The sequence below is a fragment of the Trichechus manatus genome, unplaced genomic scaffold, assembly GCF_000243295.1.
Source record: "Trichechus manatus latirostris isolate Lorelei unplaced genomic scaffold, TriManLat1.0 scaffold00122, whole genome shotgun sequence".
Classification (NCBI taxonomy): Eukaryota; Metazoa; Chordata; class Mammalia; order Sirenia; family Trichechidae; genus Trichechus; species Trichechus manatus.
In genome coordinates, this window is record NW_004444058.1 from 1,888,162 (window position 1) to 1,905,070 (window position 16,909).

The 16,909-nt window shown below is 50.6% G+C and overlaps 1 protein-coding gene across 1 annotated transcript in view; it reads left to right on the forward strand.

The window, feature by feature from the left end:
* Positions 1 to 16,909, forward strand: part of MMEL1 (membrane metalloendopeptidase like 1) — a 41,456-nt gene that overhangs the window by 16,083 nt on the left and 8,464 nt on the right. The window contains exons 2-11 of the mRNA XM_004384318.1: positions 3,576 to 3,653; positions 4,043 to 4,051; positions 4,223 to 4,273; positions 5,488 to 5,649; positions 5,914 to 5,994; positions 7,194 to 7,289; positions 7,921 to 8,039; positions 8,568 to 8,633; positions 10,103 to 10,237; positions 10,327 to 10,416. Coding sequence (XP_004384375.1) covers positions 3,576 to 3,653; positions 4,043 to 4,051; positions 4,223 to 4,273; positions 5,488 to 5,649; positions 5,914 to 5,994; positions 7,194 to 7,289; positions 7,921 to 8,039; positions 8,568 to 8,633; positions 10,103 to 10,237; positions 10,327 to 10,416 — 887 coding nt within the window. The remainder of the gene's footprint in view (positions 1 to 3,575; positions 3,654 to 4,042; positions 4,052 to 4,222; positions 4,274 to 5,487; positions 5,650 to 5,913; positions 5,995 to 7,193; positions 7,290 to 7,920; positions 8,040 to 8,567; positions 8,634 to 10,102; positions 10,238 to 10,326; positions 10,417 to 16,909) is intronic.

The following is a 16,909-nucleotide window of genomic DNA, read 5'->3' on the forward strand; positions in this document are numbered from 1 at the left end:
TACTCCATGGTACGGATATAGTTTGTTTATCCATTCACATATTGAAGGATATCTTGGTTACTTCTAGCTTTTGGAAATGATGAATAAAGCTGCTATATATTAACGTGCAGACTTTTCTGTGGGCATAGGTTTTCAAATCAGTTGAGTAAATACCTACGGCCAAGCTTGCTGGATATTTACTTTTGTAAGAAACTGTCAAAATGTCTTCCAAGGTTGCTATATTATTTTGCATACCCACCAGTAATGAACGAGAGTTCCCATAGCTCGGCATCCTAGCCAGCAGTTGGTATAGTCAGTTATTTTGGGTTTTTTGTTTGTTTGTTTTTAGCCATTCTAACGGGTTTTTGAAGCCCTGGTGGTGTGGTGGTTAAGCATTTGGCTGCTGTCTTAGTCATCTAGTGCTGCTATAACAGAAATACCACAAGCGGATGGCTTTAACGAAGAGAAGTTTATTCTTTCACAGTCCGGTAGGCTACAAGTCCGAATTCAGGGCGTCAGCTTCAGGGGAAGGCTTTCTCTCTCTGTCGGCTTTGGCAGAAAGTCCTTGTGATGCATCAGTCTTCCCTCAGTCTGGGAGAATCTAAGCGCAGGAACCTCAGGTCCAAAGGACACGCTCTGCTCCCAGCACTGTTTTCTTGGTAGTATGAGGTCTGCATGTCTCTCTGCTTGCTTCTCTGTTTCATATCTCAAAAGAGATTGGCTTAATCTTGTAGACCTCATCAATATAACTGCCACTAATCCATCTTATTACATCATAGTGATAGAGTTTACAACACATAGGAAAATCACATTGGATGATAAAATGGTAGACAATGATACAATACTGGGAATCATGGCCTAGCCAAGTTGACAGGTATTTTGGGGGGACACAATTCAATCCATGACAGCTGCTAACCAAAAGGTCGGCGGTTCAAATCCACCAGCTGCTCCTTGGAAACCTTATGAGGCAGTTCTACTCTGTCCCATGGGGTCTCTGTGATTTGGAATCAGCTCAACAGCAATGGGTAATAGGTGTGTAGTGGTATTTCATTGCTGTTTTAATTTTCAATTACCTAATGACAAACGATGCTGAGCATCTTTCCGTATGCTTATTTTCCAACTGTATATTTTCTTTGGTGAGGTGTCTGTTCAGATCTTTCACCCATTTTTAAACTGGGTTGTTTGCTTTCTTATTGTTGAATTTTAAGAGTTCTTTGTACATTTTTGATACAAATCTTTCATCAGATAAGTGTTTTGCAAATATTTTCTCCTAGTCTGTGGCTTGTCTTTTCATTCTCTTAAAGTGTCTTTCACAGAGCAGAAGTTTTTAATTTTAATAAAGTCCAATTTATCACTTCTCTTTCATGGATCATGCTATTGCTGTCATATTTTAAAACTCATCACCAAACTCAAGGTCATGCTTATCATATGTTTTCTTCAAGAAGTTTTATAGTTTGCATTTTACATTTAGATCTGTGATCCATTTTGAGTTTGTTTTTGTTTTAAGGTGCAAGATCTATGTCTAGGTTCTTTTTTTTTTGCATGTGGATGTCCAACACCATTTTTTCCATTTGTTGAAAAGATCATGCTTTCTCCATTGAATTGTCTTTGCTCCTTTGTCAGAGATCCGTTGACTATATTTGTGTAGATCTATTTCTGGGCTCTCTATTCAGTTGCATTGATCTATGTGTCTAGTCTTTCATCAATACCGTGCTGTATTGATTACGGTAGACTTATAGTATGTTTTGAAATCAGGTAGTGTACGTCCTCTCACTTTGTTCTTCTTCTTCAGCATGGCATTGGCTACTCTGGGTCTTTTACTTTTTAATATACATTTTAGAATCAGTGTATCAATATCTACAAAACAGCTTGCTGGGATTTTGACTGGGTTTGAGTTGAATCTATAGACCACGCTGGGAAAAACTGATAAGTCAACAATATGAGTTTTCCAATCCATGAAAATATGTCCAGGATCTACAGCATGGATGAAAAAATCTAAATCATTTTGTTAAATCTTTGCTAGAGTGGGAGAAAGTCTATTGGGCCTTTGTACATCATAATCAGAAGCAGAAATCCCTTTTCATCATCTATTTTGCTGGAGGGAAGGGTATCTTTTAGTCAGCTATTTCTCTGCTGGTGTGGTTCTCTGAGGTCCAAGGTCTAGCCGCTAGTCCCAAGACTCTGGATTACTGAGACTGGAGCAGCCATGATTTAAGCACCCACTTAGCACTTCATTTCTGCTTCTGGCCTCTAAGGATTGTCCTTTTCTCTGAAACTCAGCTTTGCTTCTGAGAAAAGTTTGCCTGAATGCACGCTCCACAGAGCACAACTTGCTCTCTTCCCATCTGTGTTCCCACCAGACTGTCAGCTCCTTGAGGGCAGGGACCCTGTGGGACTCCCATGTGAATCTCAAGTGTCCTGCACTGTTGTTGTCGTTGCTGTGTGCCATCGAGCCGATTCCAACTCATAGTTACCCTATAGGACAGAGTAGAACTGCCCCATAGGGTTTCCAAGTAGTGGTTGCTAGATTTGAACTGCCCACTTTCTGGTTAGCAGCCTGAGCTCTTAACGACTCCACCACCAGGGCTCCACATCCTGCACTAGGTCTAGCTTATAAAAAGCACTAACAGATGTTGGGTTAATGGATGAACAAGTGGATGAATTGAAAGAGCAGCAGCCAATAGGTAGGAGAGAACACCTCCCCCAAAGCACCACTGATCAACACGCCTTTGAATGGCCAAGACCCCAGAGAATTCATGACACATATATAGCTTCTGGCACCCTCTCTGTGGTCTTCATGCCCAGGGTGAGCCAGGTCCCTACCTGAACAATCCCCATCCCCTGGTGGGAAATTCAGCCACCAGCTAGGTCTACAGGTGGCCAGGCCTGGCTTGCCCTCTCCCTGAACCTTGCCCCTTCTTCCCCATGCCTCTCTCTGGGAAAAGTTCACAGCCCACCCCAGAAGATCGGATGCTGACCAGGAAGCAACCTCAGGATGTAGCCGGGAGGATGGAGGGAGGTGTCTTTGTACCTTCAGCAGACAGTGAGGGTGGAAGCTTTGGGCTGAGTCATTAATGGGACAGAAAGTCTTCAAGGTGGACTCACAACAACGCCTCCAATGGACCCAACTGTTCTGCTGTGGTGGGACCCATTGTGTGGGTCTAGACCATATCCCCGGTATTCAGGGTGACCCTGCAGGGAGACGAAGAAGTCAAAGGGGCTTCTTTGGGTAGAAAGAGTTTCCACCTCAAGAGCCCTCTGTGCCCCGGTGGGTGGGTTGAGCCCAAGGGTGCAGTGGGAGGGTAGGACAAGGTGGAGCTAGCAAGCCAGGGTAGCCCTCCTCCCCACTCCTCCTGGTCAGGCCAGTGGGAAGCACAGACATGGGACCAGGAAACAGAGAAACCTTGGTTCCTGCTCTTGGTGCCATGGTGACCGGCCCTCACTTTAGGGGGACAGCAGGCGACTGCACGCACACCCCAGCCTAGCAGGGAGCCCCCAGGCACCCTGGGGCCCCAAATGTAGGAAACTCTGGTGCTGTCCCAGGATGCGGCAGGTGGGCGGACAGGCGGCCGAGCAAGTCTTCTATCTCTCCCCAGGGAAGCAGCTGCTGCCTTTTACTAGTCTGCTTTGTTTCTCAAAGGACGAGAGGACCAGTGTAGAGCGGAAACCCCGAGGTAGCTTCCTGTACCACCAGAATGTGGGCCCAAGCCTTGGGCTGGAAACCCGGCCTTCCTGTGGGCGGGACCTGTGGACGGGCAGGGCACCAGGCAGAGCTCCTCCTCCACATACCCACTGCCTGGTACCCTGAGTATCCCCAGGGAAGAGGGGACTGGCAGGGATGCTAGCGGGAGGCTCTGCTCCCAATCCTTAGGCAGCTACCGGCAAAGCCAGCAGGCAGCAGACTAGGCCAGGGGTGTGTAAAGAGGGGGAGCCCAGGGAAGCTTCCTGGAGGTGCTGTTCCCTGATCAGCTGCGAGCTGTCCGGGCAAGATGAAGGGAGGGAAGAATGCCCAGCTTCAGCTCTCAAGGAGCAGCTGGAAGTCAGGGAGGCAGAGGATGGGAAGGGGCTCCATGTGGCTGCAGGGGTCAAGCAAAGATGAGGCTCCCCATGACTTCAGGCTCCAGGCCTGGGTGCCAGGGACAGGGCGGGGGTTGAGGCACAGCCCCCACCTGCCCTATCCGCCCCCACCCGGCACCACCAACCCAGCCTGTCTCTCTCTGCTCACACCACTCCCTGCCCGCAGCCATCCATGAGATGGAGGAGGTCTGCACCACCCCCGGCTGTGTGATAGCAGGTAAGCGCCCCACCACCACCTCCTGCCTTCACTGCCCTGCCCAGGGGCTGCTCCCCGCCACCTAATGGAGACAAGGGCAGCAACTGGGGACATGTGGCTACTGAGCCCTGGTGGGGCAGACCCAGGCTTAGCAATAGCGGAGGAAAGGGGAGCAGCACCAGCCTTCGAGGCAGGAATCAGTTCTCACCCCATTTCTTGCCTACTGTCCCTGCCAGCCGGCCTCGGCCTCCCCAGAAGTAGGACCCCCTGGAAGCTACACTGAAGCAGCTGCTGAGACCTTCAAGGGTCTTCTCCAGACTCACAGCACGAAAGGCCAAATGGACAGACTACTCTATGATCTCAAGTTTCCCTCCCAGGCCTGGGCCTTACAATGGGGACTGTGCCCCCTATTTGCAAATGACAAACCAGGGGATGTGACAGGAGGCGGCACTAGTGAAAACAACTCAGAAATGTGGCTTTTCTGCCACTGCTGGTGTCACAGAAGCCCGTGGTGACACTTTCTTCAAGGACCCCAGCCTCAAAGGCAACTTAGGCCAAGAGAAAGCAGAATGGGAATGTGGGAGACAGTCCAGGTGGAGGGCCCAGGTGAAAGGTCCTGGGGAGGGTCCAGGTGGAGGGTCCTGGGGAGGGTCCAGGTGGAGGGTCCTGGGGAGAGTTCTGGGGAGGGGTCTGGGGGAGGATCCCTGGGGAGGGTCCCGGCTGAGAGCGTTCAGCAGGGAACCTCTGGGAGAGGCTGTCCCCTGAACACTCTGGGGTCCTGGGGAAAAGCCACTCCACAACCCTGCCATGGTGGTAAGAGCTGCACCCCTCACCAGGGGATCACATGTACTGACCAGTGGGAGGTGCTGACCAAGAGAACAGGGGCCAAAACCAGAAGGTGGGTGCCAATAGCTGAGCACTTCCTGTGTGCCAGCTTAGCTCCACCATCACTCGGGTCCTCAAGCAGGACTGCTGGATGCCCCCAGGGCTCAGGGAGGCCATGAGGGTTCAAGGCCACATGCTTAGTAAGTGGTATCGCCAGAACTTAAAATCTAGTTTGGGAGACCCCAGCCTCACCTTGCTTCCAACCTCGCTGAGGCTCAGAGGGGGCGATGAACTCTCCCAAGGACACACAGCTGGGTTGACTATCCAACAGTCCATTCCCAAGGGACAGGCTATTGGGGCATCCACAACTCTGTCTCCCCTCTTCCTCCCCTCCCTTCCGGGGCAAGCAGCAGCCAGGATCCTCCAGAACATGGACCCTTCCCAGGAACCCTGTGACGACTTCTACCAGTATGCGTGTGGTGGCTGGCTGAAGCGCCATGTGATTCCTGAGACCAACTCACGGTACAGCGTCTTCGACATCCTTCGGGACGAGCTGGAGGTCATCCTCAAAGGTGGAGAGTGGCCTGGGGGGGGTGAGGCTGGGTGCCCGCTGGTGGGGGAACCGGAGCCCGGGCTAGCTGGGTGAGTAGGCAGCCCAGGGTCCTCTGTGGCCCCCATTTCCTCCTGTCCAGGAGGAAAAGAGGGACAGGGATTCCTTAGCATGAAGACCTCACAGGGTGCAGGAACTATCTCTAACTGAGCATGGCAAAATGGCATGGGGATACCCATCAGCCACCTCAGCCCTCTGTCCAGCGACCATTCCCCTCGGCCCCCAGGGGTGCTGGAGAATTCCACCTCCGAGGACCGGCCGGCCGTGCAGAAGGCCAAGATGCTGTACCGCTCCTGTATGAACGAGAGTGAGTGAAGCTCTGCTGGGGCTGAGCGGGGCGGTGGGGGCTGCCCAGTCCACCTCCAGGAATGCTGGGAACAGGTGTCACACAGGACTCTGGTTAGGGACCCTGTGCTGTCCTTCCATCTGGTCACTGGACCCAGGCATGGACTTCCTGCCAGCTGCCCCATGCCCCTCCACACCTGACCCAGCCCAGGTCACATCTTAGCAGGAGAAGGACGCCAGCAGAGGGCTGTGTGGGGTGGCCCAGGAAAACCGTGGTGGGGGAGGGGGATTTTTGGTGTTCTGGTTCCTACTGAAGAATTTTCATTTGCTTCTCTGCTAGCTGCTTGGGCACCGCCCACCGGGGCCCCTTTAAGCTCCTGCTTGGAGGCTTGCAGGCCCAGCCAGTGGTCATGGATGCTCTGGGGAGATGTTTCCCCTGCTCAACGCAGGGGTCAAGGCAGCTGTTGTCCCAGCTGTCTCATGGAGGAGGGCAGGTTTATTTCTAGGGTACCTGAGAGCGGGACTCACTGGGCCCCCAGCTTTATGGGGGGACGTGTCCCACTGAGACCCCCACTTGGGCACCTTGGGCTGGTCCCCTCCCCTCCCCATAGACAGTGAAGGTCAAGTCCCCGGTGGGGCAGCCTCCTCCCAGTACAGGTGGCTACTGTGGTGTCCCTACCTCTGCTTAATTTTTGACTTAAGCGCTCCTAAGTCTCTTGCCAAACCATCACTGAATTTGAGAAGTTGAGTTTTAAATCCTATCCCGCGTCTTTATCTGGCCACACTGCTGGGAACAGAAGTTGCTGAGGGCCTCCTCCAGCTCTTCCCCAATGCCCGCTCCCAGCATGCCGGGTGCCACAATTCCACGTCTTCTTAGTGGACTGGCTAGCTGATTCTGCTTCCCCACTGGCACTCCCTGTTTCTTGAGCTCCCTTTACCACCCACTGCCCTCATCCACTTTCTGGCTTCCCATCCCGGTGTCTCTGGCCTGTCCTCTCTGTCCCGTGGGCTCATGTGCCTTTAGCAACCCTTGTGGTCTCATTTCACGCCCGGGTCAGGCGCTGCTCCTGCCCAGGCCCTCTGCGTTTGTGCTGCAGAGCCCCCAGCTCCATGTCTGCAACGGAGGTGCTAGGGACATGCTGGGTGTGCCACATCTCATGGTCTGCGTGAGTGTGTGCGGGACACACGGGCCCAGGGGAGTGACCGCCACCTCCTCCTCAGGCATGATCGAGAAGCGAGACTCCCAGCCACTGCTGGACATCTTGGCAGCAGTGGGAGGCTGGCCGGTGGCCATGGACAATTGGAACGAGACCACAGGTGAGGCCAACGGCTCTATGCCAGCCTCCAGATGGGCGAGCAGAAGCCTTCAGGAGTGGACAAGGGGCTTGTGAAAGAGGGCACCCTCCTGGTTCCAAGATGCCCCCCTGGCTTGAGCCCACTGGACACCTGGCTGGCCACCCTCTCTCTAGAAGACCCCAGAGGCCCAACACACCAGTGCCAACTTTAGGGTCCTGGGAGCCAGTTCAGGCCATCCTGGGGTATCTGTGCCCGCTGTTGACATGGGGCCCACCTGCCTGCAGACGAGTCCCTTCTAGAGCCCTGGGGAGGACTCATCTCCCCACCCAGGCTCCTGGACACAGGCCCGAGGCCCAGGGCCCCAGCCAGAGTGCCTGCGCTCTGCTCTGTGCCCTAGGCCCACTCGCGCTTGTGGCAGCACCCAGCACTCACACTGCACTGAGGGCCCAGTTGTGTCCTGCAGTCTATTTGGGGGAGTGAGTCCCCCGTGTCCCCCCAGGGCCCTAGGTGCACTGCAGCCATGACCTAGGCGGGGATCCCTGAGGGCCCCTAGGTCTGGCACCCACCAGCAGAGTCACCATCTGAGAAGGGGCTGGGCTGAGAGACCCTAGAGGGTCCTGCCACTCCCCCAGCAGGGGAAACTGACTCTCAGGCCCCAGGTGGGAGCTGGAGCAGCAGCTGGCCGTGATGAACACTCAGTTCAACAAGCGCGTCCTTATCGACCTCTTCATCTGGAACGACGACCAGAACTCCAGCCGCCACATCATCTATGTACGTACTGCACAGGGGGTGGGGCGGTGCCAGGCTGCTGCAGGGGGCAGGGCCAGGGTCGAGTGGGAGCAGGGAGAGCCCTGGTCCTGTCCAGCTCAGCCACCGCTGAAGAACCTGGTGTCCATTTGTCCGCCATCTCAGCCCCAATGGGAGGAGTGTCCCAGGTGCTGAGCCTGGGTCTGTGGATGAATAGTGGAGGCCTTCGATGCCATGGCTGACAGCCTGCCCCAAGGGAGCTTCCTCTGGCCCCTGGCCAGAAGGCCAGTGAGGCCACATGGGGGGTATGCCCCTACTCTTGGCCCATGTCAGCCTTCGAGGTCCTGCAGGGAGTGGCCCACCCTTCCACCCAGCCCATTAGCCCTGTGTCCTGCACTCACAGAGCTGGGCTTGTGAGCCCTGGGGGCCAGCACACATCCCACCACAGCCCCTCTTTCCAAGTGGAGAGGTGTTCCCAGCCCCGCCCTGCCCCCCCCAACCCTGTGCGTTCAGGGGAGGGGAGGGCCAGGCTCATGGCCTCTGTGTCTCCAGATAGACCAGCCCACCTTGGGCATGCCATCCCGGGAGTACTACTTCAATGCGGGCAGCAGCCAGAAGGTGAGCGGGGCCCTGCCCCCATGCTGGACCCTGACCCCCACCCCCGCATTTCCCTGCCTGCCACCTCTGAGTTTGGCCCCCTCCTCTGCCCCTTCATGCCCACCCATGGCACCCACTCAGCCAGCCTTCCAGAGCACCTGAGTGGTTGGAGCCTGGCACTAGGGGCTGGGCACCCAGTCTGAACTGTCATCCCTTAGCATCACCGAAGGGAACGTGCCCTGAACACCCCCGTACCAGGCTCAGGGTTAAGCTCAGCTTGGCCTCTGTGGCCAGGGGGCGCACACTGTTACCCCCATCTTACAAGTGCAGACCTGGGGTAGGGCAGCCCGGGCCCTGAGTCTGCACCCTTAGCCATTCTGCTCCTGCATCTGGGAGCTCACAGTCAAGAGAGGAAACAAGCAGCCAGTGGTCAGCCAGGTGAAGAGGTGGGCAAGGGCTGCCGGGGTGTGGGGGAGTGTGGACAACTCACCCTAAGATTGGGGAAGGACAGGGAGAGGGACACAGGGAGGGAAGCAGAGTGTGCAAAAGCAAGAGGTGTGCAAAGACCCATGGGGCAATACAGGTGGGCTTCCTGGAGGAGGTGAGCTGTGAGCGAGGCTTTGAAGGATGGATAGAGCCAGGGGAAAGGATAAGTGTGGCCAAAGAAAAAGGAGGTAGATGGGGCCATGGACTGGGAAAGCAGGCCCAGGAGCTCTGCAGAGCAGCAGAGAATGGATCATCACCCAAGGGCCTATACCAGGCAGCCATGGTCAGAGTAGGTGGCTGTGGACTGAAACAGGCCAGGGGTGCCGGCCCAGCCTGAGGGCCAGGGGCCCGGGAAGCTGGCCTCTGTGGTTCCTGCCTGCAGTGAGGAAAGCCTGCCTCAGGTTGGGCATGAAGACAATGGGTCCAGGTGGACAAACATGCCCCGGACCCCTCCCTGACCCTCAGGTCCCAAGACAGCCCCCTCCCTTGGGACCCAATAGATAGGGTGGGGAAAGAGGTAGGGAGAAGCCTTGGACTAACACCCGAAATCTCTGTAGCTGAGGAGCCTGGCCAAGGTGGCCCACCCTTGACCAGGCCACCTTGCAGCCTTGACCTTTAGTGAGAACCCATGGGGAGCCAGCGCAGCTATGTAGCCCAGGGACTTGAGGTCACACAGCAGAAAGGGTGGGGCTGGACTTGACCGAGGCCTGGAGCTGCCTAGGCATGGCTCTTGGGGGCAGCTCCAAGGCTCAGGGTCCGGGAGAGCAGCTGGTCCGACCCCGTGAGCCCTTCTGGGCAGGCTTGTGCCAGGGAACGCAAGGGATAGACTGAATCAGCCGTGTGAGGATTAGCCTGGGTAGGGGGGTGGTATAGGCAGTCTGAAATGCCTTCTTCCCAGGCTATGAGTCTTGAGACCAGGGCTGGCCCGACAAGCGATGGCCAAGGTAGCCAGGGATGCCCAGCTCTGTCCTTCGGGCACCCCGCCACCCACTCACCTCTGGCAGGTGCGGGACGCTTACCTGCAGTTCATGATCTCAGTGGCCACAATGCTGAGGGCAGACATGAACCTCCCCAAGAATGACTTCCTGGTGCAGAAGGACATGGCACAGGTGCTGGACCTGGAGATGCAGCTGGCAAATGTAAGGCCGAGTGCTGCGGGGCCGGAGGGGCCGGGGCTGGGGGCTTGGGCCCCAGTGCCCTGTTGTGACTGCATGCCCACCCTGTGCAGGCCACAGCACCCCAGGAGGAAAGGCAGGACGTCACTGCACTATACCACCGGATGGACCTCGAGGAGCTGCAAAGCAGGTTTAACCTGAAGGTGAGGCTTCCTGAAGGAGGTGACACAGGGGCCAACTCACCAGGACTCCCTGTTTCATAGGGGACAGAGAAGGAGGAGCTTTCATGACAGCACAGGGCCCCAGCCCACCTGACCTGACCCTGCGTCTCTCACTTATGCCTCAGAACTGTGCCCTCCCTCCCCTAATCAGGGGACCATGTAATTTATCACCCAAATTGGGTCACTTTAAGAGCAGGACAGTGCAATTAGGAATTACACCAGGACACTGGGTATAAGCTGAGTCTGTCCTGGGACATAGGTCTTCCTATCCATGAGGTCACTGCTAGGGTAAGTGCATTTTCCTGAACAGGAAGCTGAGGCTTGAAGGCATCGCTAACTGGCCCAAAGTCACAGACTCCACTGGAGGGGATGGACTGGATGGGACTCCAGTCAGAGAGCGGAAGGCATGGACAGGGACAGAACCCCAGTCAGAGAGTGGAGGGTGTCGGGGGGACAGGAACCTCAGTCAGACAGCGAGGCACCGTTCTGGCACTGGGCTCCATCAGTGAACAAAAAAAATCAAATCTCCTGCTTCAAGGAGCCCACGTTCCAATGGGGGAGACAGACAGAGAAAACAGAAGGACATTGAGAATACATTTAGATGGTGATATGTGAGGCCAGAAGGAAGGGGGTAGGAAGAAGGTGGCCTGGAAAGACCTCATGGGAAGGGCGACATGTGAGCGTAGACTTGGAGGGGGAGCTCGGCTCTGCCGCTGTCCAGGGCAAATGCAAAGGCCCTGAGCCATGTTCAAAGACAGCAAGGAGGCCTGGGTGGCTGGGAGAGATGAGATCAGGGTAGTAAAGGGGGTGATCACGTCAGCTTTGACTCAGAAAGAGAGGGGTTAGGGCACCGAGTGACATGATCTGAGTACATTTAGAGGATCCCTGTGGCTGTTGAGTTGGAAATGGGCCAAACGGGACAAGGGCAAGAATCAGGGAACCAGCCGGGAGGCCGAGGCACAATCCAGGCAGAAGACAGTAGTCTTGGACCCAGGTAGCTGCAGGAGAGGTGGGCGGGGTGGGGTGGGGTGGGGAATGGTTTCCAGATTTATTTTGAAGGAGAACTAGGTACAGGAAGTGAGAGAAAGGGTAGTGAAGTGGCCTGAAGTGGCCATGGAGATAACATGGAAGCAGGTTCTGGAACAGCCAGGAACCCCACGGTTTTGGGTGTTTGGTTTATAATGTTTCTATAATACTTAGAACTGCCACGAGTGAGCAAGCCCGTGCAACCATCACTGAATCCAAGACAGGATCATTCCCAACATCCCAGAAGCCCCCCTCATGCCTACTCCCAGTCACCACCCTGCCTTCCTCCCCAAGGTGACCATGACCCTGACTTCTCATACCCTGATGGTATCATTGGAACCAGACAAGTGTGCTCCATTGCATCTGGCTTCTTTCTTCTACATTTTGTACATGAGATTCATCTATGACATGGTTTCGCCCAATGGCACCTTCATTTTGATTGCTGAATAGTATTCAATTCTACCTGTACCCATTGCTATCGAATCAATTCCAATTCATAGCTACCCTATACGACAGAGTAGAACTGCCCCATAGGATTTCCAAGGCTGTAATCTTTACGGAAGTAGATTGCCACATCTTTCTCCTGAAGAGTGGCTGGTGGGTTTGAACCGCCAACCTTCCAGTTAGCAGCCAAGAGCTTTAACCACTGGAGCTCATTTTATTCAGTTCTAAGAACATACAATTCAGGTCCCTATTCTACTGTTAATGGACTTCTGGGGTTGATTCCTGTTCTGGACTTGTCTGAATAATGTATGTGTCTTTTGGTGTGCAGACGTGTGTTTCTGTTGAGTATACACCTAGGAATAAAATTGCTGGGTTGTACTACACACATTTGCTCAGCTTTAATTGTTGTTGTTGTTAGGTGCCATCGAGTCAGTTCTGATTCATGGCAACCCTGTGTACAACAGAACGAAACACTGCCCTGTCCTGCACCATCCTCACAATCAGTGTTATGCTTGAGCCCATTGTTGCAGCCACTGTGTCAATCCATCTCGTTGAGGGTCTTCCTCTTTTTCGCTGACCCTCTACTCTACCAAGCATGATATCCTTCTCCAGGGACTGGTCCATCCTGTTAACATGTCCAAAGTATGTGAGACGAAGTCTCGCCATCCTCACTTCTATGAGCAGGCTGTACTTCTTCCAAGACGGATTTGTTCGTTCTTCTGGCAGTCCATGATATATTCAGTATTTTTCGCTAACACAATAATTCAAATGCATCAATTGTTCTTCAGTCTTCCTTATTCATTGTGCAGCTTTCACATGCATATGAGGGGATTGAAAACACCATGGCTTGGGTCAGGTGCACCTTAGTCCTCAAAGTGACATCTTTGCTTTTTAACACTTTAAAGAGATCTTTTACAGCAGATTTGCCCAATGCAATACTTTTGATTTCCTGACTGCTGCTTCCATGGGTGTTGATTGTGAATCCAAGTAAAATGAAATCCTTGACAACTTCAGTCTTTTCTCCATTTATCATGATGTTGCTTATTGGTCCAGTTGTGAAGATTTTTGTTTTCTTTATGTTGAGGTGTAATCCATACTGAAGGCTATGGTCTTTGATCTTCATCAGTAAGTGCTTCAAGTCTTCTTCACTTTCAGCAAGCAAGGTTGTGTCATCTGCATAATGCAGGTTGTTAATGAGCCTTCCTCCAATCCTGATGCCCCATTCTTCTTCATATAGTCCAGCTTCTCGTGTTATTTGCTCAGCATACGGATTGAATAGGTATAGTGAAAGGATACAACCCAGACTCGCCTTTCCTGACTTTAAACCACACAGTATCCCCTTGTTCTGTCTGAATGACTCCCTCTTGGTCCAAGTACAGATTCCTCATGAGCACAATTAAGTGTTCTGGAATTCCCTTTTTTTGCAATGTTATCCATAATTTGTTATGATCCACACAGTCAAATGGCTTTGCATAGTCAATAAAACACAGGTAAATATCTTTCTGGTATTCTCTGTTTTCAGCCAGGATCCATCTGACATCAGCCACGATATCCCTGGTTCCACGTCCTCTTCCGAATCCGGACTGAATTTCTGGCAGTTCCCTGTCAACGTACTGCTGCAACCACTTTTGAATGATCTTCAGCAAAATTTTACTCGTGTGTGATATTAATGATATTGTTCAATAATTTCTGCATTCTGTTGGATTACCTTTCTTTAGAATGGGTACAGATATGGATCTCTTCCAGTCAGTTGGCCAGGTAGCTGTCTTCCAAATTTCTTAGCATAGATGACTGAGCATTTTCAGCACTGCATCTGTTTGTTGAAACATCTCAGTTGGTATTCCGTCAATTCCTGGAGCCTTGTTTTTCAACAATGCCTTCAGTACAGCTTGGACCTCTTCCTTTAGTACCATTAGTTCTTATTATATGCTACCTCCTGAAATGGTTGAATGTCGACATGTTCTGTTTGGTATAGTGACTCTGTGTATTCCTCCCATCTTCTTTTAAAGCTTCCTGCGTTGTTTAGTACTTTTCCCATGGAATCCTTCAATATTGCAATTCAAGGATTGAATTTTTTCTTCCGTTCTTTCAGATTGAGAAATGCTGAGTGTGTTCTTCCCTTTTGGTTTTCTATCTCCAGATGTTTGCAGATTTCATTATAATGCTTTACTTTGTCTGCTTGAGCCGACCTTTGAAATCTTCTGGTCAGCTCTTTTGCTTCATAATTTCTCCCATTTGCTTTAGCTACTCTATGTTCAAGAGCAAGTTTCGGAGTCTCTTCTGACATCCATTTTGGTCTTTTCTTTCTTTCCTGTCTTTTCAATGACCTCTTGCTTTCTTCATGTATGATGTCCCTGATGTCATTCCACAGCTCATCCAGTCTTCGATCATTAGTTCAATGTGTCAAATCTATTCTTGAGATGGTCTCTAAATTCAGGTAGAATATACTCAAGGTTGTACTTTGGCTCTTGTGGACTCGTTCTAATTTTCTTCAACTTCAACTCGAACTTGCATATGAACAATTGATGGTCTGTTCCACAGTCGATCCCTGGCCTTGTTCTGAGTGGTGATACTGAGCTTTTCCATTGTCTCTTTCCACAGATGTAGTCGATTTGATTCCTATGTATTCCATCTGGTGATGTCCACACGTATAGTTGCCGTTTATGTTGCTGAAAAACAGATATTTGCGATGAAGAAGTCATTGGTCTCACAAAATTCTACCATGTGATCTCCAGTATCGTTTCTGTCACCAAGGTCATATTCTCCAACTACCAGTCCTTCTTCTTTGTTTCCAACTTCCGCATTCCAATCACCAGTGATTATCAATGCATCTTGATTGCATATTTGATCAATTTCAGACTGCAGAAGTTGGTAAAAATCTTCAATTTCTTCATCTTTGGCCTTAGTGGTTTGTGTGTAAATCTGAATAATAGTTGTATTAACTGGTCTTCCTTGGAGACGTCCAGACAATAGACATCCATATTATCCTATCACTGACAACTTTAATAGATAATCCCAAACCATTGTTTTCCAAAATACCTTCCCAACAGCAGAGCATAAGATGTTTTTGCCAATACTTGGTAGTATTCTTTTTTTTTTTTTTTATCTTAGCCACTCTAGTGGACGTGTAGAGGAATTTTCTTGTGGGTTTAATTTGCCTTTCCCTGACGGCTTATGAAGTTGAGCATGTTTCTTGTTGGTTGACCAACTGGTTGTCCCTTTTTGTGAACTGTCTACTCAAGTGTCTTGCCCATTTGTTCTACTGGGATATCTGCCTTTTTCTTATTATCATATGTTGTTGTTGTTAGCTGCTATCCAGTTGACTTCAACTCCAACTCATGGGACTTTATGTACAACGGAACAAAACATTGTAATGGTAATCGCCAGCATGTTCAAGACCATTGTTGTGGCTATTGTGCCAATCCATCTCTCCAAGGCCTCCCTTGCTCTCACTGGCCCTCTACTTCACCAAACATGATGTCCTCCTCTCGTGTGTCCAAAGCAAGCAAGTTGGCCAATGTTCTGCTGTGATCCATAAGGTTTTCATTGGCTAATTTTTGGAAGTAGATCACCAGGCCTTTCTTCCTATCCTGTCTTAGTCTGGGGGCTCTGCTGAAACTGTTCTCCATGGGTGACATTGCTGGTATTTGAAATACCGGTGGCAGAGCTTCCAGTATCATCACAATACTCAAGCCACCACAGTACAACAAACTGATTGATGGGTGGTAGTATTGATTATTAGAGTTCTTTATATATGTTGGATGTGACCCCTTGGTCAGTTTACATGTAACAAATATCCCCTCCCACTTGGCAGCTTGCCTTTTTACTTTCCTAATGGGTTTTTAGCTTCAAATGAGGTTTTTAAGTAGTTCAATTAATCAACGTAGCAAAGATTTATCAACCTTTCCTTCACGGCTAGTATTCTTTGTGTTCTGTTTAAGAAATCTTCACCTGTCCCCAAGATTGTTTAGATTTACAATCCACATAGAATTGATACATGTGCTGTGAGATGTAGAGATCATTTCATTTTTTCCTTATGGATGTCCAGTTGGCCCAGCCCCACTTACTGAAAAGACCTCCGTGTGCCCACTGCTCTTCAGGACATTGTTGCTATAAATCAGTGTGTGTGTGTAGACTCTCTTTGGTTCCGTTGGTCTTTGTCTGTCCTTATACCAATCACACAGCAACTTCATTACTGTCACTTTATAATAAATCTTGCTATCCAATAGAATAAGTCTGACAACGTTGTTCTTCACGATTGTCTTGATTACTCTTGGTCCTTTACATTTTCAAGTACAAGTTAGAATCAGCTTGTCAATTCCAAAAAAAAAAATACCTACTAGGACTTTGAGAGGCATTGCTTTGAATCTATGGATCAATTTGGGGAAGGCCAACATGTTTACAATGTGGAGTCTTCCAACCCATGAACCTGATATATGCTTTCATTTATTTAGGCTTCCTTTAATTTCTCTCAGTAAGTTTTGTAGTTTTCTATTTCAAGATCTTACATATCCATCTTAGTTTCCTTGTGCTGCTATAACATAAATATCACAAGCAGGTGCTTTAAAGAACAGAAATTTATTTTCTCACAGTTCTGGGGGATGAAAGTCCAAATCAGGGTCTCAACTCTGTCAATTACTTCCTTGCTGGTAGCCTGGGCATTCCTTGGTTCTTGGTGATCCTCACGTGGCATCTGTCTTACCCAATATGTGTTCACATCTGTATCTACTCTGTTCTTTTTATAAGTCAGAAGTAATTAGGCTTAGGACTCACCCTACATTGATATAACCTCATTAACATAACGAAGAAAGCCCTATTTCCCAAAGGATTATATCCACAGGTATAGGGGTTAAGATTCCAACACATATTTTGGGGGGACAAAATTTAATCCATAACATCTTTTATTAGATTTATTCCTGGGGGGGGGGTATTTTCATATACACTGTAAATGGTATCATTTTGTAATTTATCTTCTTATTCTTTGTTGCCAATATATAGAAATACT